We start from the raw sequence: 23,227 nt of genomic DNA, 5'->3' as shown, positions 1-23,227 counted from the left end.
TCTGGGTGCTGTGTTCTGGATAAATTTTTCTGACCTCTCTTCCAGTTCACTAATTATCTTTGGATGTAGCTAATCTAATTTCAGCCTTCTTTTGAGAAGCTATTTTTGGCACTTTCTAAAATCTAAGTCACTGAATATTTTCTTATTTCTGAAGATATTTCAACCTTGTATTCTTTTTTTTTGTTGTTTTTTTATTTTTATAAATTTATTTATTTATTTATTTATTTTTGGCTGTGTTGGGTCTTCGTTGCTGCGCGCGGGCTTTCTCTAGTTGCAGCGAGCAGGGGCTGTTCTTCGTTGTGGTGCGCAGGCTTCTCATTGCGGTGGCTTCTCTTGTTGCGGAGCACAGGCTCTAGGCGCACGGGCTTCAGTAGCTGTGGCTCACGGACTCTAGAAAACAGGCTCAGTAGTTGTGGCGCACGGGCTTAGTTGCTCTGCGGCATGTGGGATCTTCCCAGACCAGGGCTGGAACCCCTATCCCCTGCATTGGCAGGCGGATTCTTAACCACTGTGCCACCAGGGAAGTCCCTTTTTGTCAGTTTTTAAAGTTAACGTTTGTAACTTTCTGTGACTATGTTGCAATGCACATGCATAGATTTTAAAATAAAACCTGGGTTTAACCTTAACTTTCACTAGCTTTGAGACTTTGGGCCAGTTTTATGAATTTTTTTTTAATGCTTGGTTTTCCTATCTCTAAAATATGGCTAATAAATCTACCTTGTATTCTTATATAAAGCAACACTTGGTGCATAAGTACTCAAAATGTGTTCACTGAATTACAGTTCTATTTTATCACTAGAATGAGGAACCAATTAGGAGGGTATTACAGTCCAGGCCAAATGTGAAAATCTGAACTGGAGTCTGGGCAGTAGAAATGGAAAAGGATTCTGAGACCTTTGGAGTAGAGTGGACAGCATTTGGTAATTAATCATATGTGGGGAGAAGTCAAAACTACTGAAAAAGGTCCTACTTGAATGAAATGTAATGAATTACCTGAAATAGAAACAGGAGAAATGGACTTGAGGGAGAATAAACAGAATAAAATTCTTAGAAGCTTTCACTGTGCTAAATTTTTTTAATTAAAATTTTAAAAATTTAGCTTCATTGAGGTATATAAAACTAAGACATTTAAAGTGTACATTGTGATGATTTGATATACGTATATATTGTGGAAGAATACTTCCCACTAGTTAACTAACACATCAATCACCTCACACATTTTTTCTTTTCTTTAACTTTTTTGATAAGAACATTTAAGTTTTATACTCCACTAATTTCAATTATACAATAGAATATAGTGTTATCAACAATAGCCACCATTTCACCATGTTTTACATTAGATCCTCAGACCTTATTCAACTTTAAAGTTTTGTACCCTTTTATGAACCTCTCCCCATTTCCCATCCCGCCCCTCACCCAGGCCCTGGCAACCACTCTTTCTGTTTCTATGTGTTTGACTTTTTTTTTTTTTCCCCAGATTCCACATATAAGTGATAATATGCAGTATTTGTCATGCTCTGTCTGGCTTATTTCACTTAGCACAATGCTCTCAAGGTCCAACCATGTTGCAAATGGCAGGGTTTCCTTCTTTCTCATGGCTGAATAATATTCCACTGTATGTATATACTACACCTTCTTTATCCCTTCATCCATTGATGGACACTTAGGTTCCATACCTTGGCTATTGTGAATAATGTAGCAGTGAACATGGGAGTGCAGATATCTGTTCAATATCCTGTTTGCATTTCCTTTGGATATATGCCCAGAAGTGGAATTGCTGAATCGTATGGTAGTTCTTTTTTAATTTTTTGAGGAACCTCCATACTGTTTTCCATAGCGGCTGCAACAATTTACATTCCCACCAACAGTGTGCAGGGTTCCCTTTTCTCTACATCCTTACCAACACTTGATATCCTTTGTCTTTTTGATGATTACCATTCTAACAGATGTATTGGGGTATCTCATTGTGGTTTTGATTTGCATTTGCTTGATGATTAGTGATGTTAAGCACTTTTTCATGTACCTGTTGGCCACTGTATATCTTGTTTGGAAAAATATTCAGTTCCTCTGCCCATTTTTAAATCATATTGTTTGATTTTTGCTATTGAGTTGAATGAGTTCTTTATATTTTTAAAATATTAACCCCTTATCAAATATAAGATTTGCAATTATTTTCTCCCATTCTGTAGGTTGCCTTTTCATTTTGTTGATGGTTCCTTTTGCTGTGCAGAAGCTTTTTAGTTTGATGTAGTCCTACTTGCTTATTTTTGTTTTTGTTGCCTTTGTTTTTACGGTCAAATCTAAAAAATCATTGCCAAGACTGGTGTCAAGGGGCTTACCTTTGTTCCCTTCTAGGAGTTTTATGGTTTCCAGTCTTAAGTTCAAGTCTTTAATCCATTTTTAGTTGATTTTTATGTATGGTGTAAGATAGTGGTCTAGTTTTATTCTTTTGCATGTGGCTGTCCCGTTTTCCCAACCATCCTTTTCCCACTGTGTATTCTTGGCTCCTTTGTCATAAATTAATTGACCATATGTGCATGAGTTTGTTTCTGTGCTCTATATTCTGTTCCATTGATCTATTGTCTGTTTTTATGCCAAACCACCGTGTTTTGATTACTATAGCTTTGAAATGTAGTTTGAAATCAGGAAGAGTGATGCCTCCAGCTTTTTCTTTTTCAAAATTGCTATGGCTATTCAGGGTCTTTTGTGGTTCCATACAATTTTTTTCTGATGTCTGATCTTATTTGTTACTCTTAGAACATTGCATTTTTGACTGGACTCAAGACTTAGAGGTCAAAACTCTCAGAGACATCAGCCTCCATCTCTTGGCAATCTGTTCCTGGCGTTTTGCTTTGGCTTCCTTCACTCTCTTGGCCAAAGGCATAGCATATTCTGCAGCCTCTTCCTTATTTTCCTTAGTACACTGTTTCCTCAGAGCAATACACCAATGTGTGTGTTGCACAACATGTGGAGTAACAAGACACTGAATCTTGGGTGCTTTGGTCCCAGGTTTCTCACCTTCTTTGTTTAAGGGCTTTCTCTCAACATATGGGCAAACGCTATCGTCTTTAGAGAGACTGAAAAGTTTCTGGATTCCACCAACTCTTTTGGGCCCCAGGTGACAAGGCACAGTAGTATTAATGAGTCCAGCAATATCCTTCTCCCCATTTGTTGATGATGACCAAATTGAGAACACTCAGATTGACAACTGCAGTGCAACCCTGTACAGATCTGTGCTTTCTTTCTCCAGTCCTCCTTGATCTGTAATAGGGATGCCTCTTACTTAGTAGCAGGCAGACATGGCCATGGGTCAATGTATGACGGGGTTACATCCTGATAAATCCATCGTGAATTAAAAATATTGTAATTTGAAAATGCATTTAAAACACGTAACCTGCTGAAAATCATAGCTTAGCCTAGCCTACCTTATATGTGCTCACAACACCTACATTAGCCTACAGTTGGGCAAAATCATCTAACACAAAGCCTATGTTATAATAAAGTGTTGAATATCTCATGTAATTTATGGAATACTGGAAGTGAAAAACAGAATGATTGTATGGGTACAGAACGGTTTTAAGTGTATCAGTTGTTTACCCTAGTGATCATGTGGCTGATAAGAGAGTATCGTACCATATATTGGTAGCCCAGGAAAAGATCAAATTTTGAAGTACGGTTTCTACTGAACGCACACCACTTTTGCACCATCATAAAATCAAAAAATCATTAAGTTGAACCATTGTAAGTTGGGGACCATCTATATTTACATTTACTAGTGAGATTTATGCTTTCATATGTTTTCCTGTTACTAAATAGTGTCCTTTCATTTCAGCATGAAGAAGTCCCTTTAACATTCCTTGTAAGTCTGGTCTGGTAGTGATGAACTCCTTCAGCTTTTGCTTGTCTGAAAAACTCCATCCCTTCTTCCGCTCTGAAGAACAGTTTTGCCAGGTAGAGTATTCTTGGTTTCTTTCAGCACTTGTAATATATTGTGTCACTCCTCTCTGGCCTGCAAAAGTTCTGCAAAATATCTGCTGGTAGTCTTATGGGGTCCTCTTGTACGTAACAAGTTGTTTTTCTCTTGCTGCTTTTAAGATTCTCTCCTTGTTTTGACCGCTTAATTATAATGTGTCTCAGTGTGGGGCTCTTTTTTTTTTTTTTGGCCCTGCCGTGCGGCTTGTGGGATCTTAGTTCCCTGACCAGGGATCGAACCTGTGCCCCATGCAGTGGCAGCATGGAGTCTTAACCACTAGACTGCCAGGGAATTCCCTGGGGCTTTGTTTTTTTGTTCTTCTAAAAATTTTTATTGGAGTATAGTTGATTTACAATGTTGTGTTAGTTTCCAGTGTACAGCAAAGTTTGTGGGGCTCTTTGAATTCATCTTATTTGGAACCCTTTGGGATTCCTGCTAAGGAAAGATTTTTACCCTTTATTTCTTTGAATAAGCTTTCTGACCCTTTTTTCTCTCTTCTCCTTCTGGAACCTCTATAATGCAAGTATCAAGTCTGCTTGATGGTATCCCATAGGTCCCTTAAGCTGTCTTCACTCTTTTTCATTCTTTTTTTTTTTTTTTTTTGTCCTCTGGATGCATTCCACTGCCCTTTTTTTGTGTTTGCTGATCCTTTCTTCCCCATGATCTGGTCTGCCATTGAACCCCTCTATTACATTTTTTAGTTCAGTATTCTTCAGCTCTGTGATTTCTGATTGATTCTTTCTTATATTTTCTATGTTTTGGCTGAAATTCTCACATTATTCATGCATTACTCTCCTGACCATGGTGAGCATCTTTATGACCATTATTTGGAACTTATTTATCTCCATTTCATTAAGGTCTGTTTTTGGAGTTTCATCTTATTCTTTTGTTTGCAACATATTCCTCTGTTTCTTCATTTTCCTTGACTCTCTGGGTTGTCTTCTGTGCATTAGATAAAATAGCCACCTCTCCCAGTCTTTTTGTTTTGTGGGGGGGGTCTTCATTACATGCAGGCTTTCTCTAGTTGTGGTGAGTGGGGGCTACTCCTCGTTGCAGTGCATGGGCTTCTCATCGCACTGGCTTCTCTTGTTGTGGAGCACGGGCTCTAGGCGTGCAGGCTTCAGTAGTTGCAGCATATGGGCTTCAGTAGTTGCAGCATGTGGGCTCTAGGGCGCATGGGCTTCAGTAGTTGTGGCACACGGGCCCTAGAGCATGTGGGCTTCAGTAGTTGTGGCACGCGGGCTCTAGGGCGCGGGCTCAGTAGTTGCGGCACACAGGCCCAGTAGTTGTGGCACGTGGGCCCTAGAGCACGCAGGCTCTAGGGTGTGTGGGCTCAGTAGTTGTGGCACATGGGCTCAGTAGTTTTGGCTTGCAGGCTCTAGAGCGCAGGCTCAGTAATTGTGGTGCACGGGCTTAGTTGCTCTGCAGTATGTGGGATCTTCCCAGACCAGGGATTGAACCCGTGTCCCCTGCGCTGGCAGGCGGATTCTTAACCACTCTGCCACCTGGGAAGTCCCCAGTCTTGGCAGAGTGGTCTCGTGTAGGAGATGAACCTAGGATTCAGCCCATCAAACTCTTGGTTACCTCTCAAACTCTGTGACTGTCTGAACCGCCTTCTTTGTTTTTAGTGGCTCCCGGGAGTTGAGGTTCTGCTAAGACCTCTCAGTGTTCCAAAGGGAACATTCTCAGTCAGTACCTAGATGCAGGCTGACTGGAAACTGGACCCTCAGGCAGCAGCTTTTCAAGTATACAAATAGACCCTTTCCCGGGAAAGACTGGAAGATGGGTGTTTCTGTCTGCTCCCTCTGTGCTGAGCAATAGGGGGATGGAACTGTTTCTTTGTACAGTCCTGTGGGATCCACAAACACAAGGCTTGCTGGCCATCAGAGGCAAGTAATCAAGAGGTGCACTCCCTGGGTAACAGCCACCAAAAGCCAGGGCACCAGAGATGTGTCGAAGCTCCTTCCAGGAAGACACCAGCAACCTCGAGTGGGCAAGAGGGAGAACGCAGAGACAGAACCACCAGCCTCCCTGGTCTCCAGGGAAGATCACAGTCATCCTCTAGATGTGTGCTAGATTAGAAGCCTGACCCTCAGGCTGCAGCTTTTAAGGTAAGCAAATGGGCATCTTTCAGGAAAAGGCTGGGAGATGGGCATTTCTGTCTGCTGCCCTTGTGCTGAGCCCCGGCGGGAGAGCCACTGTGAGTCCTTGCAAGCCCGCTTAGAACTGTTTCTTTCTGTGCTATGGTCTTGTGGGTGCAAGCCCTGTTGGCTGTCAAAGCTAGGTGTTTTGGGGGGTCCATCCTTCAGGTGGAAGACTTGAAAGTTGGGGCACTGGATGTTGGGCCCAAACCCTTCACTCCTCAGACAGAAGCTGGGAGCTGTGTGTTCCCTTCTGATTGTATCTCACTGTGCCAAGGGTGAGATTTATGGTGACAGTATTGTCTCAGTCTTTCTTATCCATTTCAACATGGGCATTTTCTCGTTCACCCAGTGTGTAAGAGTTGCTCAGCTAGTTTCTGAACTTCTCTCTGAGGGAACTGTTCCGTGTGTAGCTGTAGATTTGGTGTCTGTGGAGCAGGCGAGTTCAGGAGCCTCCTATGTCACCATCCTGGTCCACAACTCGCAAAAATGTTTTCATCTGGTAATCCCAGATGTCAAAATATTCTAAAACCTATCTATCTAGATGTATACATACCCAAAGCTTTTTATGCTCAGAGATTACATTCATATCCAGCACTCTCTAATGATCCTAGGAATCAGTGCGTATCCAGCTTTCATTATAAATTAGCTTTAACAATCCTGAAATAGTTTGGACTAAATTAAAAATCAAAGGTTCTAGTAAGCTTAGTGTTTCCAAACTTTGGAACCAGGTGTTGACTTGCATGACACTGTTTCTAAACTCCAAGGCCAAGCTAAAAGCGGATTAAGAACTGGAATTTTTACAAGAATGGCCTTTTCTAAATTTGGAAACTTCTTGGATATTAAGCTGCCTTTTTATATCTTCTGCTTTATTAAGGCAATTTATAATTATACAATAAATTTCTAATAGATTTTAAGTGATTAGCTTTGGGGAGTGTTCAACATCTAATATAAGGGCAGAATTAGTTGTACTGAGTACATTAAAATGCATTTATTGAACATGTTTAAATTTTTTTCATGGACATAATTTTTATACCAAATGTCAATAAAAGCCAAACCATACATTAACATATTTAATATTACAAAGAGATGAAAATTCAGGAGGGTATGCCTAAAAGTCAAATTTTAGGAATTAGAAATAATTTGAGGGGCACTGTAAATTATGAGCCAAGCTCAAAAGAGATAACGCACGTCACTCTGTGACTGTGCTGTCTTTCTCAACAACAGGAAACCAGTGCTGGCATCCACTACCCTGGGCGCCCCGACCTGAGCAGAGGGCCACGTCCTCCACCATATTATGCCTGTTGCTGTGACCTTGGGTGAATGGTTGAGATGGAGTCAAGAAGGGCATCGTGATGCTCCGTTTGTAGTCTGACTCTCTCTGTGGTGACATTTAAACACTGGAGTAAAGGGGGGACTCGGTGCCCTCAACTTTTAGGATTGACAACGTAATCAGAAAGAAGTAAAGGGCTTATAGATAAGGATAATTAATTTTTCATCTGAATTTTATTTACAGCTTGCTCTCAGTAGTCTGCTAACACCTGTATTCTGTTTATTTCCTTCCTGGATAGATCATTTAAAGAGACTTTTCCCATGAGGGGAAAGGTAATAGGAAGCTTCATTTGAAATTTTTTCCAGAAAGGATATTTAAACAAGGCTGATTGAACTAGGAGAACCATTTTATTGATGGTCTAAGTTTAAAACTATTTCAAATGTATATGTTTTCATACTTTGTGTTCTTAGAGTTTTTCAGGTGATGATTATTTTTAAAACATTATTGACTTAATCTTACAGGACTGATGAAGTGAATCTGTATACATCATATCCATTTCATAAACAGAATGAACAGAAATGGTAAGTGACTTGCCTGAAAAGCTATAGTCATTCAGAAGTACACTGGATCTCTCTCCCAGACCTTATTTTTAAAGCACAGCTATAATGGCTATATTGAGATTTTACGAAGTGGGGTTTCATTTCATTACTCTAAGTTAATGAACAGATGTTCCAGCCATGGTTCATGGAAAACAGAAAAAGAAAACAAACCAAACCTATCTACCCGCCCCCCACACGTGATCCCATTAAGCTAGAGTTTATTGTTGATAGCTAACTAGCATACTCTATGGCTACGTAACAAAACAGGTAGTTAAGTCACTTGTTAGGTTTTTGCATAATTAAACAATTAGATGTTGTTAAGGTTCACTGATGCCCCCAGTTTACCTTCAGATGCTGTACTCGTTTTAGCTTTGACTATCCCATTCTACAAATGTCCATCATTTTCAAAATGGTAGACATTAAGCTTAACATGACCCAGCAATTCCACTCCTAGTATATACCCAAGAGAATGGAAAACATGTCCACACAAAAACTTGTACATGAATGTTAACAGCAGCATTATTCATAACAGCCCCAACATTGAAAGAACCTAAATGTCCCTCAACTGATGAATGGATAAACAAATGTGGTACATCCATACAATGGAATATTATTTGGCCATAAAAAGGAACGAAGTCTTACTACATGTACACGTGCTACACCATGGATGAACCTTCAAAACATTATGCTAAGAGAAAGAAGCCAGACAGACACAGAAGGCCACGTATTGTAATTTTTTAAAAACTTGTCATTTATATGAAATGTCCATAATAGGCAAATCCATAGAGACAGAAAGAAGATCAGTGTTTACCAGGGGCTGGGGGAGAGGAGAGGAGGAGTGATTGCTAATGGGTGTGGGGTTATCTGGAGGGATGATGAAATGTTCCGAAATTAGATAGTGGTGATGGTTGCACAACTCTGTAAACACACTGAAAATCAATGAGCTGTGCATTTAAAAGGGTGAATTTTATGGTATGTGAATTATATCTCAATAATGCTGTTATTTTAAAAAAAAGTCATCAGTATGATTTCCTATTTCTCACATACTGGAGACCAATTAATACCATTTCCTAATGAGCAAGAAATAATGGTATACTTTATTTAGCTATAAAGAATCTGAGAATCTTGATATTAAGTATTGCTAATATATATATAATGGCTTAGAATAGTTTTATTTCACACTCTGATCAATAATGGATTTATTATTCTTATCTGGGAAAAATTAAAAGTTTAGGTAGCTACAGTCTGGAAAGAATTATTATAGGCTAGAAATTTTTTAAAAAGAGAAATATTTGTTCTCAGCAACATGAAAATAAAAACTTACAAGGAAATGACCCATGGATGACAAGGCGTGTAACAAAGCTAACATGTTACACAAAGGTTTACACTGACAAGTTTTAAAAACTTACAGCACATGGAAACCCTGACCCAAAACAGAGTCTTTATGTTCAAGTTCATTCTCCCTCCGTTTTAGGTACCCTCCAACAGGCATTTCTGTGGTAAACTGGTGATGGCTCTCCCTGCAGAAGCCATCACTGCTGCTCCCGGCATGAGCCAGGGACAGTCACAGATGACAGAAGTCACAGATCACATCCTTTAGCCACAGCAGCTTGCTCCCTATCAATCAATCAATCACCAGGGGCAACATTGCAAAACATAAACTGGCACATATGGAAGTTTTTTAAATCGGAAGAATCCAGTCTAGCCCTTCTTTCTTTGATTGCCACTAATGGGTTTGTGTTTTACAGAACAATATTCTGTTGCCTGCAACATACTCCAGGCCACATTAATGCCATAATGACTACATTTGCATGATTGCGTACAGCTTAAAAAGAGAGAACACCACGTTTCTTGCACTGTATTCATGTGTGAAAACAGAAGAAGACAATTGTCAATTTTCCAGGTCTTTGGCTAAAGTGTCACAGATGAATTGTAAGGTACGTTGGTACAAAAAAGCATCCTTTTTCTTTGGCTTACAAATGTTCAAATGGTTAACGTCCACAGGAATTAGATCTCCAATGCCTAGATCTGAAGAAAACAAAAATGTCAATAAAATTTAGGTAAAATATAAGCTGCCCCCTGTCAACAGTGAAAGAGGCCAAATGGGTAGCTGTAAATGTTGATTTGGTTATGATAGAGAACCTCTTTTAAGAGATAAAGGAACTTAAAGTTTGACTGTAACTAAACTGCATTTGACTAATCACGTGAGAATGGAGTCTCAGTAGGTGTAATTATAATTTTATGCTTTTCTCATAAAGTGTGTGTGTGTGCTGCCTACTTCCTAATTCAATAGTGAACAGAGCCTGAGCACTGTCACCTTCAAAACGTTTACACACTGCAGGTTATTACTAAGTTATTCCACACTTCTCTGAACCACTTCTATTTCTAGAGCTAATATTAGAAACTTGATAATGAGCTCCCATGCCCTGATGAAACGAATGGGAACGTCTCACATGGAATCCCTTCTATACCCAACCCTCCATGCTCACTCTACCAGGGAAGGAGATGATGTGGTGCTTGAGAGATCTGGTTGAGTTTTTGATCTTTCAGCCTAACTAAGTCCACCTAGATGGAAGTGACAGGAGGTACTAGTGAGGCCAGCCAGGTGAGGAAGTGCACCTGGTGGTTATGAAGGAAGACAGGCCACCTGGTGACACAGAAGAAGGGGTGGACAGAATTATGACAAGGCTATGTCACTATCAGCAGCTGGTCCACAATACTAATTTTGCTTTAAGCTCCCAAAGTCATCTTTAAAAAAAGAAAACTGGCCACTGTTCTTTGAACTCTTCAGGTTCTTCAACTACCAAACAGCAATTCCTCACCCTATGGCATATTGCTTTAAGGTAAAGTCTCTTCACGTTCCACTATAGGATATCAAGCCTTTTTCATTTTATATAGATAATAAATAATGAAGTAGGACAAAACTTTTGTTATGCAGACAGAAGAGCCATCTGGCAGGCGCTCCAGATACGCACCCTGCCTGGCTGCCAGGAGCGCTCAGTAATGGCAGAGTGCTCCCAGGACAGCACCTGACCCAGCCCCTGAAGTGATCAGAAAAGAGTCTGACAAGCAAACTAAAGAGTTAGCCAGGTGAGGGGAAAGCATTTCAGGGAGTGAAATGTATGGGCTATTTACTGTGCTCAGAGTAACACAGGAGGCTATAAGGAGAACTGAGATTTGGGCCCTGCCCTCAAAGAGCCTACAGTAGACTACAGTGCTCTACAGTAGCAGGTGCTGGTCATGTCCCTCAGTCCCAGGATTAGGAAGAGACTGAACTTGAACACTAGTTTTTTCCTTCAGAATCTTTGTTGCTTGAATATCCCCCATGTATCTTCCAGTTATTTACTAAGCTTCCACACCTGTAGCTGATTCTTTAAGGTTCCTGCAGGCAGCTACCAATCTGTTAAATGAAATGCTCCTTTTAATCTAGCTGATGATAGAAAAGCTCTGTATTCTTACCTTAATGCAGCAGATTTCACTGTTGAGAGCTAACGCAGAGTTAGCCAATTAACCTTTGCTGTCTAATCAGTTAAATAAGAGGAGGGAAGGGGAATGCCAAGGTTAAACGTTTGCAGAGAAGTTTTAATCTATGGCTTAAAAGGATAACAGAATCTAAATCTTCATAGAACTGTCTCCTAAAACTGAGAAACTGGATATAAAGGTTGACGTTTATGATTACCACCAACCAGAAAACTAAGGACAAACAAGTTTCAAAAGAGTGAATACCTGCTGATTCCAGGGGCACCACGTGGAGTTTAATCATGCTACCAATGTAGGTTGGTAGTGTTTCTACAAAACTCAGCACCTGGAAGTTTTTATCTTTTGCAAACTCCAGAAAGTCATCCTGTAGTGTTTTAAGTGCAGGAGAATCTGTAAAATTATAGAGAGCGAGATTGTAACAAGTTCTGTTTATCTAGTTCATAATAAAATGCATCAACCTTCCAAATCTAGAGAGGAAATTAGGGTTCTGATTCAAGACGGTGGCTTGTTTATTTTCTCTTCTTCCTAAGAAGCCATTAAGATGAGAGAAAAGGGCTAAAACCAATCTAGAACTTAGAGGCCAGTGTCAGCGGGAGAGTTTTCTCACACTGCTGGCTGACCAGAAGCAGTACCCAGGGCAGTTTGGCGTGTGGGACGGAGGGGTCCCTGGTGTGCCGGCTGGCACTTCCACATCCACTCTGAAGCACAGCCTCCCATCAACAGAGCCTGTCTATAATCGCAGAGCACCCATCCCCTTCCTGTCCCCCATCCTCAAGTATCAAAGGGCGACCAAGAAGCACCAGGTCTTAGAGGAAAGCCTACCACCTAAGAGAGACAGACCAGGTGAGCAAACAGAAAACCTGGGCACAGAAGACACTTTTTTTTAAAAAACCCTCTAATTAGTATCTTTAGAATGATTTCAAAAGAAAATGGATCACAGAACAAGAAAGAGCTTGTGGAAGATAAAATGTGACTGCAACAAAATCAAATTCAACAAAAGGTTTGAAGATAAAGTCCAATTACTTTCCATAAAGCAGAACAAAGAACATATGAGCAAAAAGCCAATGGTATGCTAAAGCTCAAGCCAGAGGTACCAAAATTCTGATTAACAGGTGTTCCAGAGAAAGAGAAGATGCTTATTAACCCCAAACAAATATAGTGCCTTATAATTAATATGAATATCTTTAAAGCTCGTGTATATTTTAAGTTGATGATTTTCCAAACTTGTGGAAAAGAGCAGTTCTTTGGTAATTTGGAATAACACAATGCAAAACATTATGTAACTTTTAAAATTTTAACTATTTAAGATAGTGTTAAAATTATTGTTATATTTCTTAAGCAGATAATGGCTTAAGAACAAAAAGGGAACGTATCAAAGAAAAATTAACCCCAAACTAAAAAGTTTCCATGATAGTCTAAACACAATTGATGTACAAATAGTAAAATGAGGTAATACAGTCAAGTTAAAACTGTTAGTCAAAACTGTTTTCCTCCTTCTCCTTTATAACTGGTGTTAATACAATGCCAATTCCCTTTTGAAAAAAAGTATTACCCTTGCTGAGTTCTTTGACTTCCAAAGAGGGAAAGAGAAGATAGCGAATATTAACAGAGTATTCAGCCAGGTGGGATCCATGATGAGGGACGCTATAAAAAATTATTCCTCTGGTATTGTTTATAATAGTACTCATTTCTGGCTTCTTAGAGGCTTCCAACAGCATCTTTTTGACAAGAAGACCTAGCCATAGAGAAGAAAAACAATGCATAAGCTATTTTCCTTCCCTTTTTAAAAAAAAAAAAAAAGGCAAACAAGAAATACAGAAAAAGAGATGCTTTCTTTAAAAAAGTTTAAACAGTAATTCTCTGTAGTCCAACAAACAGGGCCTTAAAATATTAACACTTAGTAATGCTCCCAATCCTCTAAAATATATAGCACAAGACTACGAACAGGTGAGACTCTAGACACTCATTTGTAAAGCCGATGTTACAGCACAGCACGCACCCTCCCAGAGAGGAGAGGCAGGCACTGCAGGTTGGGTGTGCGTCAGTGAAGTGCGCACGCAGCACCCAGCCTCCCCACCTCCCCACGGCAGCCCGCTAACGACCACTCCATTAGGACGGCACTAATATTTAAAAAACACATAGTCTCACATATCCAATGGGGAGAAAACAAAGCTGCTGTGGGAAAATGCACCTAGGAAGGCACCTTCTTTTCTGTCCCCCAACCTGGGCTTGGAGCTGATAGGGAAACACAAAGGTAACATGGATGGTAACAGTTGGTCTCTGAGGATACAAAGGGCTACCTCCACGTTTCTCTCAGCAAAAAGCCCAGACTCAAGAGTCAGCAGTCCTGAGCATTTTATCAGATAAACTAGGCCAAGGGCTGCTGAAAGGCCCTCTGCAAGGTGGATGGTGAACATTTAGCACTGGACTGGGAGTGGGTTGGGAGAAGCAGGGGTTGTGGCTTAGCAAGCAAGCCCTGGGACCAAAGAGGGGACACCTGTGATCACACCGCCACTTCTGCAGGCTTGGGCGAGGGGTAAGCAGGCATGCAGGGAGCTGGGGCTGTGGGCACAGGAGCAGTGACGGACTCTGCGGTGGTTGGAGAAACAGGAAGAAATGGGGGGCCCTGGGGACCAGCCAGGAATGCTGAGAGATATTTATAAGTTGGGCTTACATACGCCATGGACAGCTTCTGATATTTACTCGTTATCATGCTTAGGGCTTAATGAAAGCATTAAGTTGTCAAACTCATTTTCTTTTTATATGGTTTTTTACTAGTTGTCTCCTCCTAGAAAAACAAATAGCATGGAAGGAGCCATAGCCAAAAACATTAATTTAGGGGGGAAAAGGGCTACCATTAAATAAAACAGAGAGCTCGCATGGCTGACAACCTCACAATGCTTGCTTGGCAACAATGAAACTTACTTACCTCCCATGCTGTGTGATACCCAAATCACTGGCCTATCCCCAACACCAGCAGCTCTGAGCTTCCTCAGAAGTTCGTTGCTCCTGAATGCGATGGACTTTCTGAACAAAATGAAAACAGCGGGTATGACAGGAGGCTATTGATTCCCCCTGCCCCAATTTTGCTATCCACTTTTTAAGGCAAGATCTTTTGTTGATTGGACCAATTCTACATGCTACATTCTGGAGTCAGGAATACCTCTATTCTCTCCCGTTGATTCCTGCAATTGCTCATTCCCCATTCCTAACTTAGTCACACTGGCATAGGTGGGAATATTTACGAAACAAGCATTGTTTAGGCATCTAATACGTATCGGGCAATTTTCACGGGTCAAACTTGGGCCTTACCCCATTGCCCCCACCACTTAGGGTGTGCGTCCCTCCTCATTAGGTGGCCTGACAAGACAAGGATCAGCGGAGACCATGCTGTCCTTGGCGAGTTCACCTGTGGAGTCAGCTGTCATTGCTGTTTAGTACTACTTGTATTTATGTTACAAACACTAAGCTTTCATCATTTTGGTTTGTTACTTAGAAACAGCACAAAGCTATTAGAATCAGACTTCAAATAAGTAATTTTCAAACTAAAAGGGAACTTTAAAGCTGTCTGGTCTGGTAGTTTTAAACTGTGTATCTGGAGAATCCTTTCTCTGAAATAAAGGTTTATGAGAGCTCCTCTGGGTGAAATGGGGAAGGAGCCCTGGGGTCTTGCCCGCTGACCCTCAGCACCATTCCTCTGGCACCTAGGTGGGGTCATTCATATATAACACTCAGTTTGATAACACAGATCAGACCAACTCCCTCCATTCGTAGACCAGACTTCCCAGACCAGTTTAATGACCTAAGATGGCTAGTGAGTCAAAGGCAGAATTGGCTACAGTCTAGGTCCTGAAGCCCAGAAATCGAGCGCTCTCTCCTGTATGTACAATTGGCACATACGATGTACAAGTGACATAAGGAGGCTACATTGCTCAGCGTCTCTCTTGGCTTCCTTTAGGTGGTATGCTTGTGAACACAAAAGCCAAAAGCCTCATGTTTACTTCCAGGAATTAAGGAAACTTTGCTCTCGAATCCATGGTCCTTACTATGAGAATAGTTTTATAAGTGAACCATGTTAGGAGCCCAACATTGACACTATATCTAAGCCTTATACAGTTTCATTATTTATAGCTAACTTCCTCTAGAAGGAAGAGAAAAAAGGTTAGGTTAGTTTTCCATAAGAAAATCCTGTCTGTGGCCTCAAAGATAAAACCCCCCTCCAACCCAGAGGCCCATTTGTGGCCTGGACCTTCCCCCTCTGTTACCTTTCCACAGGGCACCTTGCTCTCCAGTCGCTAAGGCTGGTGTCATACTCCACAGATATAATTCGGAGAGCGGGACAGTCTCTTGCTAACCACGACTACGTAAAATAAAAGGTACAAAAGGGAAGATATGAATTTCCACTGTTCCACTTATTTCCTAGCAATTGAAATTCGTAACTAAAGGACTCTTGTAATACTGACAACTAGTAAAAGACCACATTGGAGTAAAGTGTAAAGGTGACTAGAAAAATAACTCCAGCATTTTATCTTTTTATATCTCTGCTCATAAGGTGATACTGCATAAGGTCTAGGCAGGTTTCAAGAGAATATTCTCAATTTTAATCTGCCATAGCCAAAAGCAAGGCCTGTTTTTGGAGTCTAGATCAAACTGGCTTTTTGAAAGCGTTTAACAGGAAGCCGTGACCTCAGGAGAGACAGAAGAGTGTGGCGGAGGCTGGAGATGTGACCTGAGGACTCAGGTGCTAATTACAGTCACAGTTCTGTCTCTGTGGACCCGAGGTTTATCGTCGTCTCCGTATTTCAGTGTCACCAGAGAAAGAGCGCCAGCCACTCTCTGCTGACCAGCCCTTGTGCAGGCGGACAAGCAGCGGTGGGGCAAAGCCCCAGGAACTACTGATACATATTCACAGCGTCAGTGTTCACTGAGCTTCAGATAGATTTCATTCAATAAATTAATGCCAAAGTTTAGGCTCTTTAGAAGAAATAATGTCAAAGACATCCAAAGCAGAATTACTTCTTCAAAGTCTATTTTTATAATTATCAAAATCACAGAACTAGCCAGCTGTTATTAATATATTATTTATTGAATTATATATATATAGTTTTTGAATTATATTTTCATGGAGGTGAACTATTACTGGCCCTTGCCCTTTGCCCGTTTTTTACTTAACAGAATACTCTTTTAGAGTCATAGAATGTACCCTATATTATACAACACAGAGTGATAAGCCCAGTTGTTCATGTAACATATTATAAGTGTCCCTAAGGAAAAGAAAAACTGCATGGAAAAAAAATCCCGGTAAAAAGAGAAAAGTAAGCATGTCACCATGAGGACTCTAAAGGCCAGGGACCCAGCAGTGTGTCGGGACAGGGGTGGCCGCCTCCTTACCTTGGGCCAACATGTTGTATACTTGCTTTCATCCTCCGAAACCTTTTCGGTTAAATTCTCATCACTGTCCTGCTGGCGCCACGTTTTGAACGCTGCTCCCATAAGGCCGTGAATAAACAGGACATCTGCTTTAATGGGCTGACTAACAGGGGAGAGGGTTTTTAAAAGAAGCAGAAAAAATGCATTATTACTTTGATAAGAATCTACACAGCACTCTCTTTGGATGGTGCTTATTTTAGCAGGTTTATATGACATAAAATAAACTTAATTAAGGCAAGCTTTATAAGCACAAGTGTGCTGAGGAGCCCTAAAGGAGTTCTGCAAAGACATACATGCAGTGTGCTCACTGCTCTCTCTGTAAGGATGGAAACACAGCTAGGCAGGCAGACCAACCAGAATCAACTGTAATGCGCTTAATGACCAATGAAGTGACAGACGTCATAGATCACCCTCCAAAGAGTTCCATGAAAATACTACACAAATCAATAGAAGTATTTAAGAAATTAAATCATATGCTAGTGTAGTTTTGAACTCAGTATGTATGAAAAAGATTGTTTTTATCAAGGAAAATGATGTTTATCAGAAACAGAGCAAATGAGATTTTAAAGTAACATATTCTTTCTTTGTATATGACGTTTAAAAAATTTGCAATAGTATATTATTTGTAAGCTATTTATAATACACAGCCAATTATGTAACACATATAAAATACATTACCATATTATTTTATTTACAAATTAGAATTAACCAGGAAATCTATTTTTCAAGTTAAAAAAAAGTTCTTGCTATTTTCTGAGGTATTAAAGTGCCTGACAAAAATCTAAGAAATGTGTAATTTTTTCATTGTGGTCCTTTCTATATTTATTGTCTTAGCAATGATACAACTGGAAATAGTGACCAGAAATAACCTTAAGAAAACAAACAAAAAAAGAAATAACCTTAAGAAGGAGTATGAGTCAAATTTATTACAACTTATTCCTTCCAATACATGCTTTTATAATCTCGCCTAACCTTTCTCTAGTCCCTTGAGTTCTAGGCCCAGGCTGATTTGGTTGCCTGAATATAATAATGTCCTAGCTCCTTCTCATCTAGATCAACCTCTACAACCCTAATCAGTTAATAACTTAGATTTATATGAAAAATGTAATGAAACAAAGAAGAAATATGCATTACAGAGTTTATGTGAGACACGTTATAAAAGGTGAATGCAGCCTTCCTGAAGGTAAGCCGCTGGTATAAAATAACCCTGGTAATTTAGCTAGTTCCACACTTTCATGACAGCTTGCAATTCTTCTGAGGTTATTAGGGGCAAACTGTTTCAGTAAATTAGGTATTTGACTTATTTGTAAGGTATTTAACTTATCTAAATTATGCAGAAAGAAGTTAGAATATTAAGCCCTCGAAGCATTACGTCCCCACAGGGACAAAGCGGCTCTACCCTGCCTTCTTACCTTGTGCGGTACTGGGGGTGCAGCACGTACACGCCGTCCTGGTACTTATCTTGCACAGTCTCTCGGTCTAGATTAGCCAGGGTTCTGGCGGCATGTGAGGCCTCCATAATGTCGTGGGACTTTATTGCTTCTACCAGTATGGAAACCCAGCCTGGAGAAAAGAACATATTCCCTAAACACCAGCACTAATCCGTCTCAGACTGTTGAGAGGTTTCAGGCTGAAAATGATGGGAGGAAGGCAAACCTCAGCATCTGTCTACGAGAAAAAGCCCGACCACCACAATTACATTCTTCCCTAAGGCCCTCTGGGTCCCACAACACTGCCATGATGTCCCCAGCCAGGTACTCCTTAGGGATCTCAACGAAGGTTAAGAGCCATTTTCTTTATTTAGAAAATCTAACAAAAGTTGTAATTACTAGGGATGAGGCCACAAATGGTAAGAAAATGTCATATTTTGCTTTAGCAAAAATTATTAAACTCAGTGAGTTAACACTAGTTATTTCATTCTGATTGGCAGTCATATTAGCAGCCCTTAATACACATGATTAAGTTGTTTCTTAATAACTAGTTTGACAGACAAAAATCTTATAAAACCTGAGGTTCAGGAAGGAAAAACTTTTTTAAATTGAAGTATAGTTGATTTACAATGTTGTGTTAATTTCTGCGGTACAGCAAAATGACTCAGTTATACCTACATATACATTCTTTTTAATATTCTTTTCCATTATGGTTTATCTCAGGATATTGGGTATAATTCCCTGTGCTATACAGTAGGACCTTGTTGTTTATCCATTCTATATGTAACAGTTTGGAAAAACTATTTCTTAAAGGGGGACAAAGAAATACTTTGTGCAGTACAATTTCATTTATTTTTTACGTTTTTGTTGTTTAAAACAATGTATTGCTTTATGAACATAAATATGTAGGCAAAGTTTATGCGTGCGCGTGCGTGCACACACACACACAAACCCACAAAGATCTACAAAGAGGCACCAAACTATTAAATAGTCACTGCCTCTTAGGAGGGAGTTGGGGTTGGGGAGGGCTCTGTATAAAGGTGGGTTTGATTTTTTGCTGTATCTGTGTTCTCCGAAGTATTTACAATGAGAGTCTATTCATGTATTATTTAATTTAAAATAAAACAAAATATGGGCTTTGAGGTCAGAGAGACTTGGGCTCAAATTTCTGTCCCTTGCTTACTTGCTATGGAAACTCAGTCAAGTTACGTGGCTCATTTGACCTGAAGGAAGGCTCTAATAAGTTAATCTACATAAAAACTGCCATTTCCAAGCGCAGCAGGTGCTCAATAGAGAGCAGCTTGTCCTCGTGTCATCCTCCCACTTTCTGTGGCAAAAGTGTTGAGAATCACTGTGATGATAGGAGGCCATTATTTAATAATCCAAAAGAAATTTCAGACCCAATAATTCTTTAACAATATTCTAATTTGTAATATTAGAAAATCCCTCTTAAAAATCTGTTATAGAATGCTTTATAATAATTAATGTTTTAAAATTCTACCTATAGAGATATACAAGTATGTTATTGGTATGTACAAAAATATGGCTTTATTTTTAATGGAGTCACAAGAAAGGAAACAGAAGAGAAAGCATGGCACAAGCCATTTCTACAGTATTTTTTAGTTGGCAAAGTATTTTTACAATGCCTGAGATGCTTCACCTAATGCTCCTTGGAAAACTTGTGTCTTTCTTAAATATTTACTGTTTTTTAATTACATAACTTCTGAATACATTTTAATTGTAAAAATAAACGAACAAAAATAGCATTTAATAATGAACATCCCACTTTAGCACTCCCATCATTTCCCAATTCCCACTTATATCCTCAGAAGTAATCAAAGTTAAAAGTCTGGTGGACACCCTTCCAAACCTTTTTAAAAGTTCAGTTACATACCTATAATTTATACATATACACTATAGCTCCATATGCTTTTTTTTTTTTTTTTTTTGCCTAAATGGAATTATATTATTCCTACTGGCCTGTGACTTGATTTTATACTTCAGCCATGTACACAGACCAGTTACCAATAATGAAATTGAATCAGTAATAAAAAAAAACTCCCAACAAACAAAAGTCCAGGACCAGATGGCTTCACAAGTGAATTCTACCAAACATTCAGAGAAGCATTAACACCTATCCTGCTCAATCTGTTCCAAAAAATTGCAGAGGAAGGAACGCTTCTGAACTCACGCAAAAAGGCCAGCATCACCCTGATACCAAAACCAGACAAAGATATCACAAAAAAATAAAATTACAGACCAATATCACTGATGAACATAGAAGCAAAAATTCTCAACAAAATATTAGTAAGCTGAATTTGATGATACATTAAAAGGATCATACACCATGTATCAAGTGTGATTTATCCCAGAGATGCAAAGATGGTTCAGTATCTTCAAATCTATCAGTGTGATACACCACATTAACAAACTGAAGAATGAAAACAAGATGATCATCCCAAAAGATGGAGCAAAAGCTTTTGACAGAATCAACATCCAGGGGACTTCCCTGGTGGTGCAGTGGTTAAGGATCCACCTGCCAGTGCAGGGGACATGGGTTCGATCCCTGGTCCAGGAAGATCCCACATGCTGCAGAGCAACTAAGCCCATGTGCCACAACTATGGAGCCTGTGCTCTAGAGCCCACAAGCCACAACTACAGAAGCCCACATGCCTAGAGTCTGTGCTCCGCAACAAGAGAAGCACCACAATGAGAAGCCCATGTGCAACAAGACCCAACGCAGCCAAAAATAAATAAAATAAATAAATTATTTAAAAAAATAAAAATAATTCAACATCCATTTATGATAAAAACTCCAAAAAATGGGTATAGAGGGAACATACCTCAACATAATAAAGGCCATATATGACAAGTCCACATCTAACATACTCAATGGTGAAAAGCTGAAAGCATTTCCTCTAAGATTAGGAACAAGACAAGGATTCCTACTCTCTCCACTTTTATTCAACATAGTTTTGGAAGTCCTAGTCACACCAATCAGATAAGAAAAAGAAATAAAAGGAATTCATATTGGAAAGGAAGAAATAAAACTGTCACTGTTTGCAGATGACTTGATACTTTATACATAAAAAAATCCTAAGGTGCCACCAAAAAAACTACAAGAGTTCAACAATGAATTCAATAAAGCTGCAGGATATGAAATTAATATACAAAAATCTGTTGCATTCTATACACTAACAATGAACTGTCAGAGAAATTAAGGATTTACCACTTACCACTTACCATTTACCACTGCATCAAAAAGTATAAAATACCTAGAAATAAACCTACCTAAGGAGGTAAAATACCTGTACTTGGAAAACTATATATAAGACACTGATGAAAGAAACTGAAGATGACACACACAGATGGAAAGCTACACCGTGTTCAGGGACTGGAAGAATTCATATTGTTTAAATGACCATACTACCCAAGGCAATCTACACATTCAATCCAATCCCTATCAAAATACCAATGGCATTTTTCACAGAACTAGATCAAATAATTTAAAAATTTGTATTGAAACACAGAAGACCCTGCATAGCCAAAACAATCTTGAGAAACATAAACAGAGCTGGAGGAGCCATGCTCCCTGACTTCAGACTCTACTACAAAGCTACATTAATCAAAACAGTATGGTACTGGCACAAAAAGAGACATACAGATCAATGGAACAGAATAGAGAGCCCAGAAATAAACCCACACAATTATGGTCAATTAATCTATGACAAAGGAGGCAAGAATATTCAATGGAGAAAAGACAGTCTCTTCAATAAGTGGTGCTGGGAAACTGGACAGCTACATGTAAAAGGATGAAATTAGAACATTTTCTTACACCATATACAAAAATAAACTCAAAATGGATTAAAGACCTAAATGTAAGACTTGAAACCATAAGACCTCTAGAAGAAAACACAGGTGGAATACTCTTTGACATAAATCATAGCAATATTTTTTTTGGACCTGTCCCCTAAGGCAAAGGAAACAAAAGCAAAAAAAACAAACAGGACCTAATTAAACTTAAAAGCTTTTGCACAGCAAAGGAAACCATCAGCAAAACGAAAAGACAACCTACTGAATGGGAGAAAGTATTTGCAAATGATATGACCCATAAGGGGTTAATATCCAAAATATATAAACAGCTCATACAACTCAACATCAAAAAAAACAAAACAACCTGATTAAAAAATGGGCAGAAGACATACAGATAGCCAACAGGTACATGAAGCAATGCTCAACATTGGGACATGCAAATCAAAACCACAATGAGATTATCACTCCACACCTGTCAGAATGGCTACCATCAAAAAGAACACAGCTAACAAATACTGGCAGGGATGTGGAGAAAAGGGAACGCTTCTAAATTGTTGGTGGGAACGTAAATTGGTGCAGCCACTGTGAAAAACAGTATGGAGGTTCCTCAGAAACTACAAACAGAATTACCATATGACCCCACAATTCCATTCCTGGGTATATATCCAAATAAAACTAAAATACTAATTTGAAAAGATAAATGCACCCCAATGTTCATAGAAGCACTGTTTACAATAGCCAAGATATGGAAGCAACCTAAGTGTCCATCAGTAGATGACTGGGTAAAGAAGATATAGTGTGTGTGTGTGTATATATATATATATATATATATATATATATATATATGTATATATATATACACACACAATGGAGTACTACTCAGCCATAAAAAGAACAAAATTTTGCCATTTGCAACAACATGGATGGACTTGGAGGGTATTATGCTTAGTGAAATTAGACAACAGAAAGACAAACACTGTATGATACAACAGAAAGACAAACACTGTATGATATCACTTATATGTGGCATCTAAAAAATAAACTAGCAAATGTAACAAAAAAGAAAGAGACTTACGGATACAGAGAAC

The 23,227-nt window shown here is 39.4% G+C and overlaps 1 protein-coding gene and 1 pseudogene across 4 annotated transcripts in view; both read right to left on the bottom strand.

Moving 5' to 3' along the window:
- Positions 1-2,671: 2,671 nt before the first annotated feature.
- On the bottom strand, positions 2,672-3,320 carry LOC118905286 (annotated as a pseudogene).
- A 4,457-nt stretch (positions 3,321-7,777) lies between these two features.
- SERAC1 (serine active site containing 1) overlaps positions 7,778-23,227 on the bottom strand; it is an 80,676-nt gene continuing 65,226 nt past the window's right edge. For 3 of the 4 annotated variants that reach the window (XM_036871949.1, XM_036871947.1, XM_036871950.1), the window contains 7 exons: positions 18,309-18,459; positions 16,858-16,999; positions 15,732-15,826; positions 14,396-14,493; positions 13,019-13,201; positions 11,713-11,856; positions 7,964-10,014 (listed from right to left, as the gene is read on the bottom strand). In XM_036871949.1, coding sequence (XP_036727844.1) covers positions 9,878-10,014; positions 11,713-11,856; positions 13,019-13,201; positions 14,396-14,493; positions 15,732-15,826; positions 16,858-16,999; positions 18,309-18,459 — 950 coding nt within the window. In that variant the 3' untranslated portion in view covers positions 7,964-9,877. Of the gene's footprint in view, positions 10,015-11,712; positions 11,857-13,018; positions 13,202-14,395; positions 14,494-15,731; positions 15,827-16,857; positions 17,000-18,308; positions 18,460-23,227 lie in introns of all 4 variants that reach the window. The other variant, XM_036871948.1, reaches the window with a different exon arrangement.

This window comes from Balaenoptera musculus, chromosome 12 (assembly GCF_009873245.2).
Source record: "Balaenoptera musculus isolate JJ_BM4_2016_0621 chromosome 12, mBalMus1.pri.v3, whole genome shotgun sequence".
In the NCBI taxonomy this organism is placed as follows: domain Eukaryota; kingdom Metazoa; phylum Chordata; class Mammalia; order Artiodactyla; family Balaenopteridae; genus Balaenoptera; species Balaenoptera musculus.
Note: the sequence above shows the minus strand (reverse complement) of the source record. Positions and strands in the feature narration are given on the sequence as shown.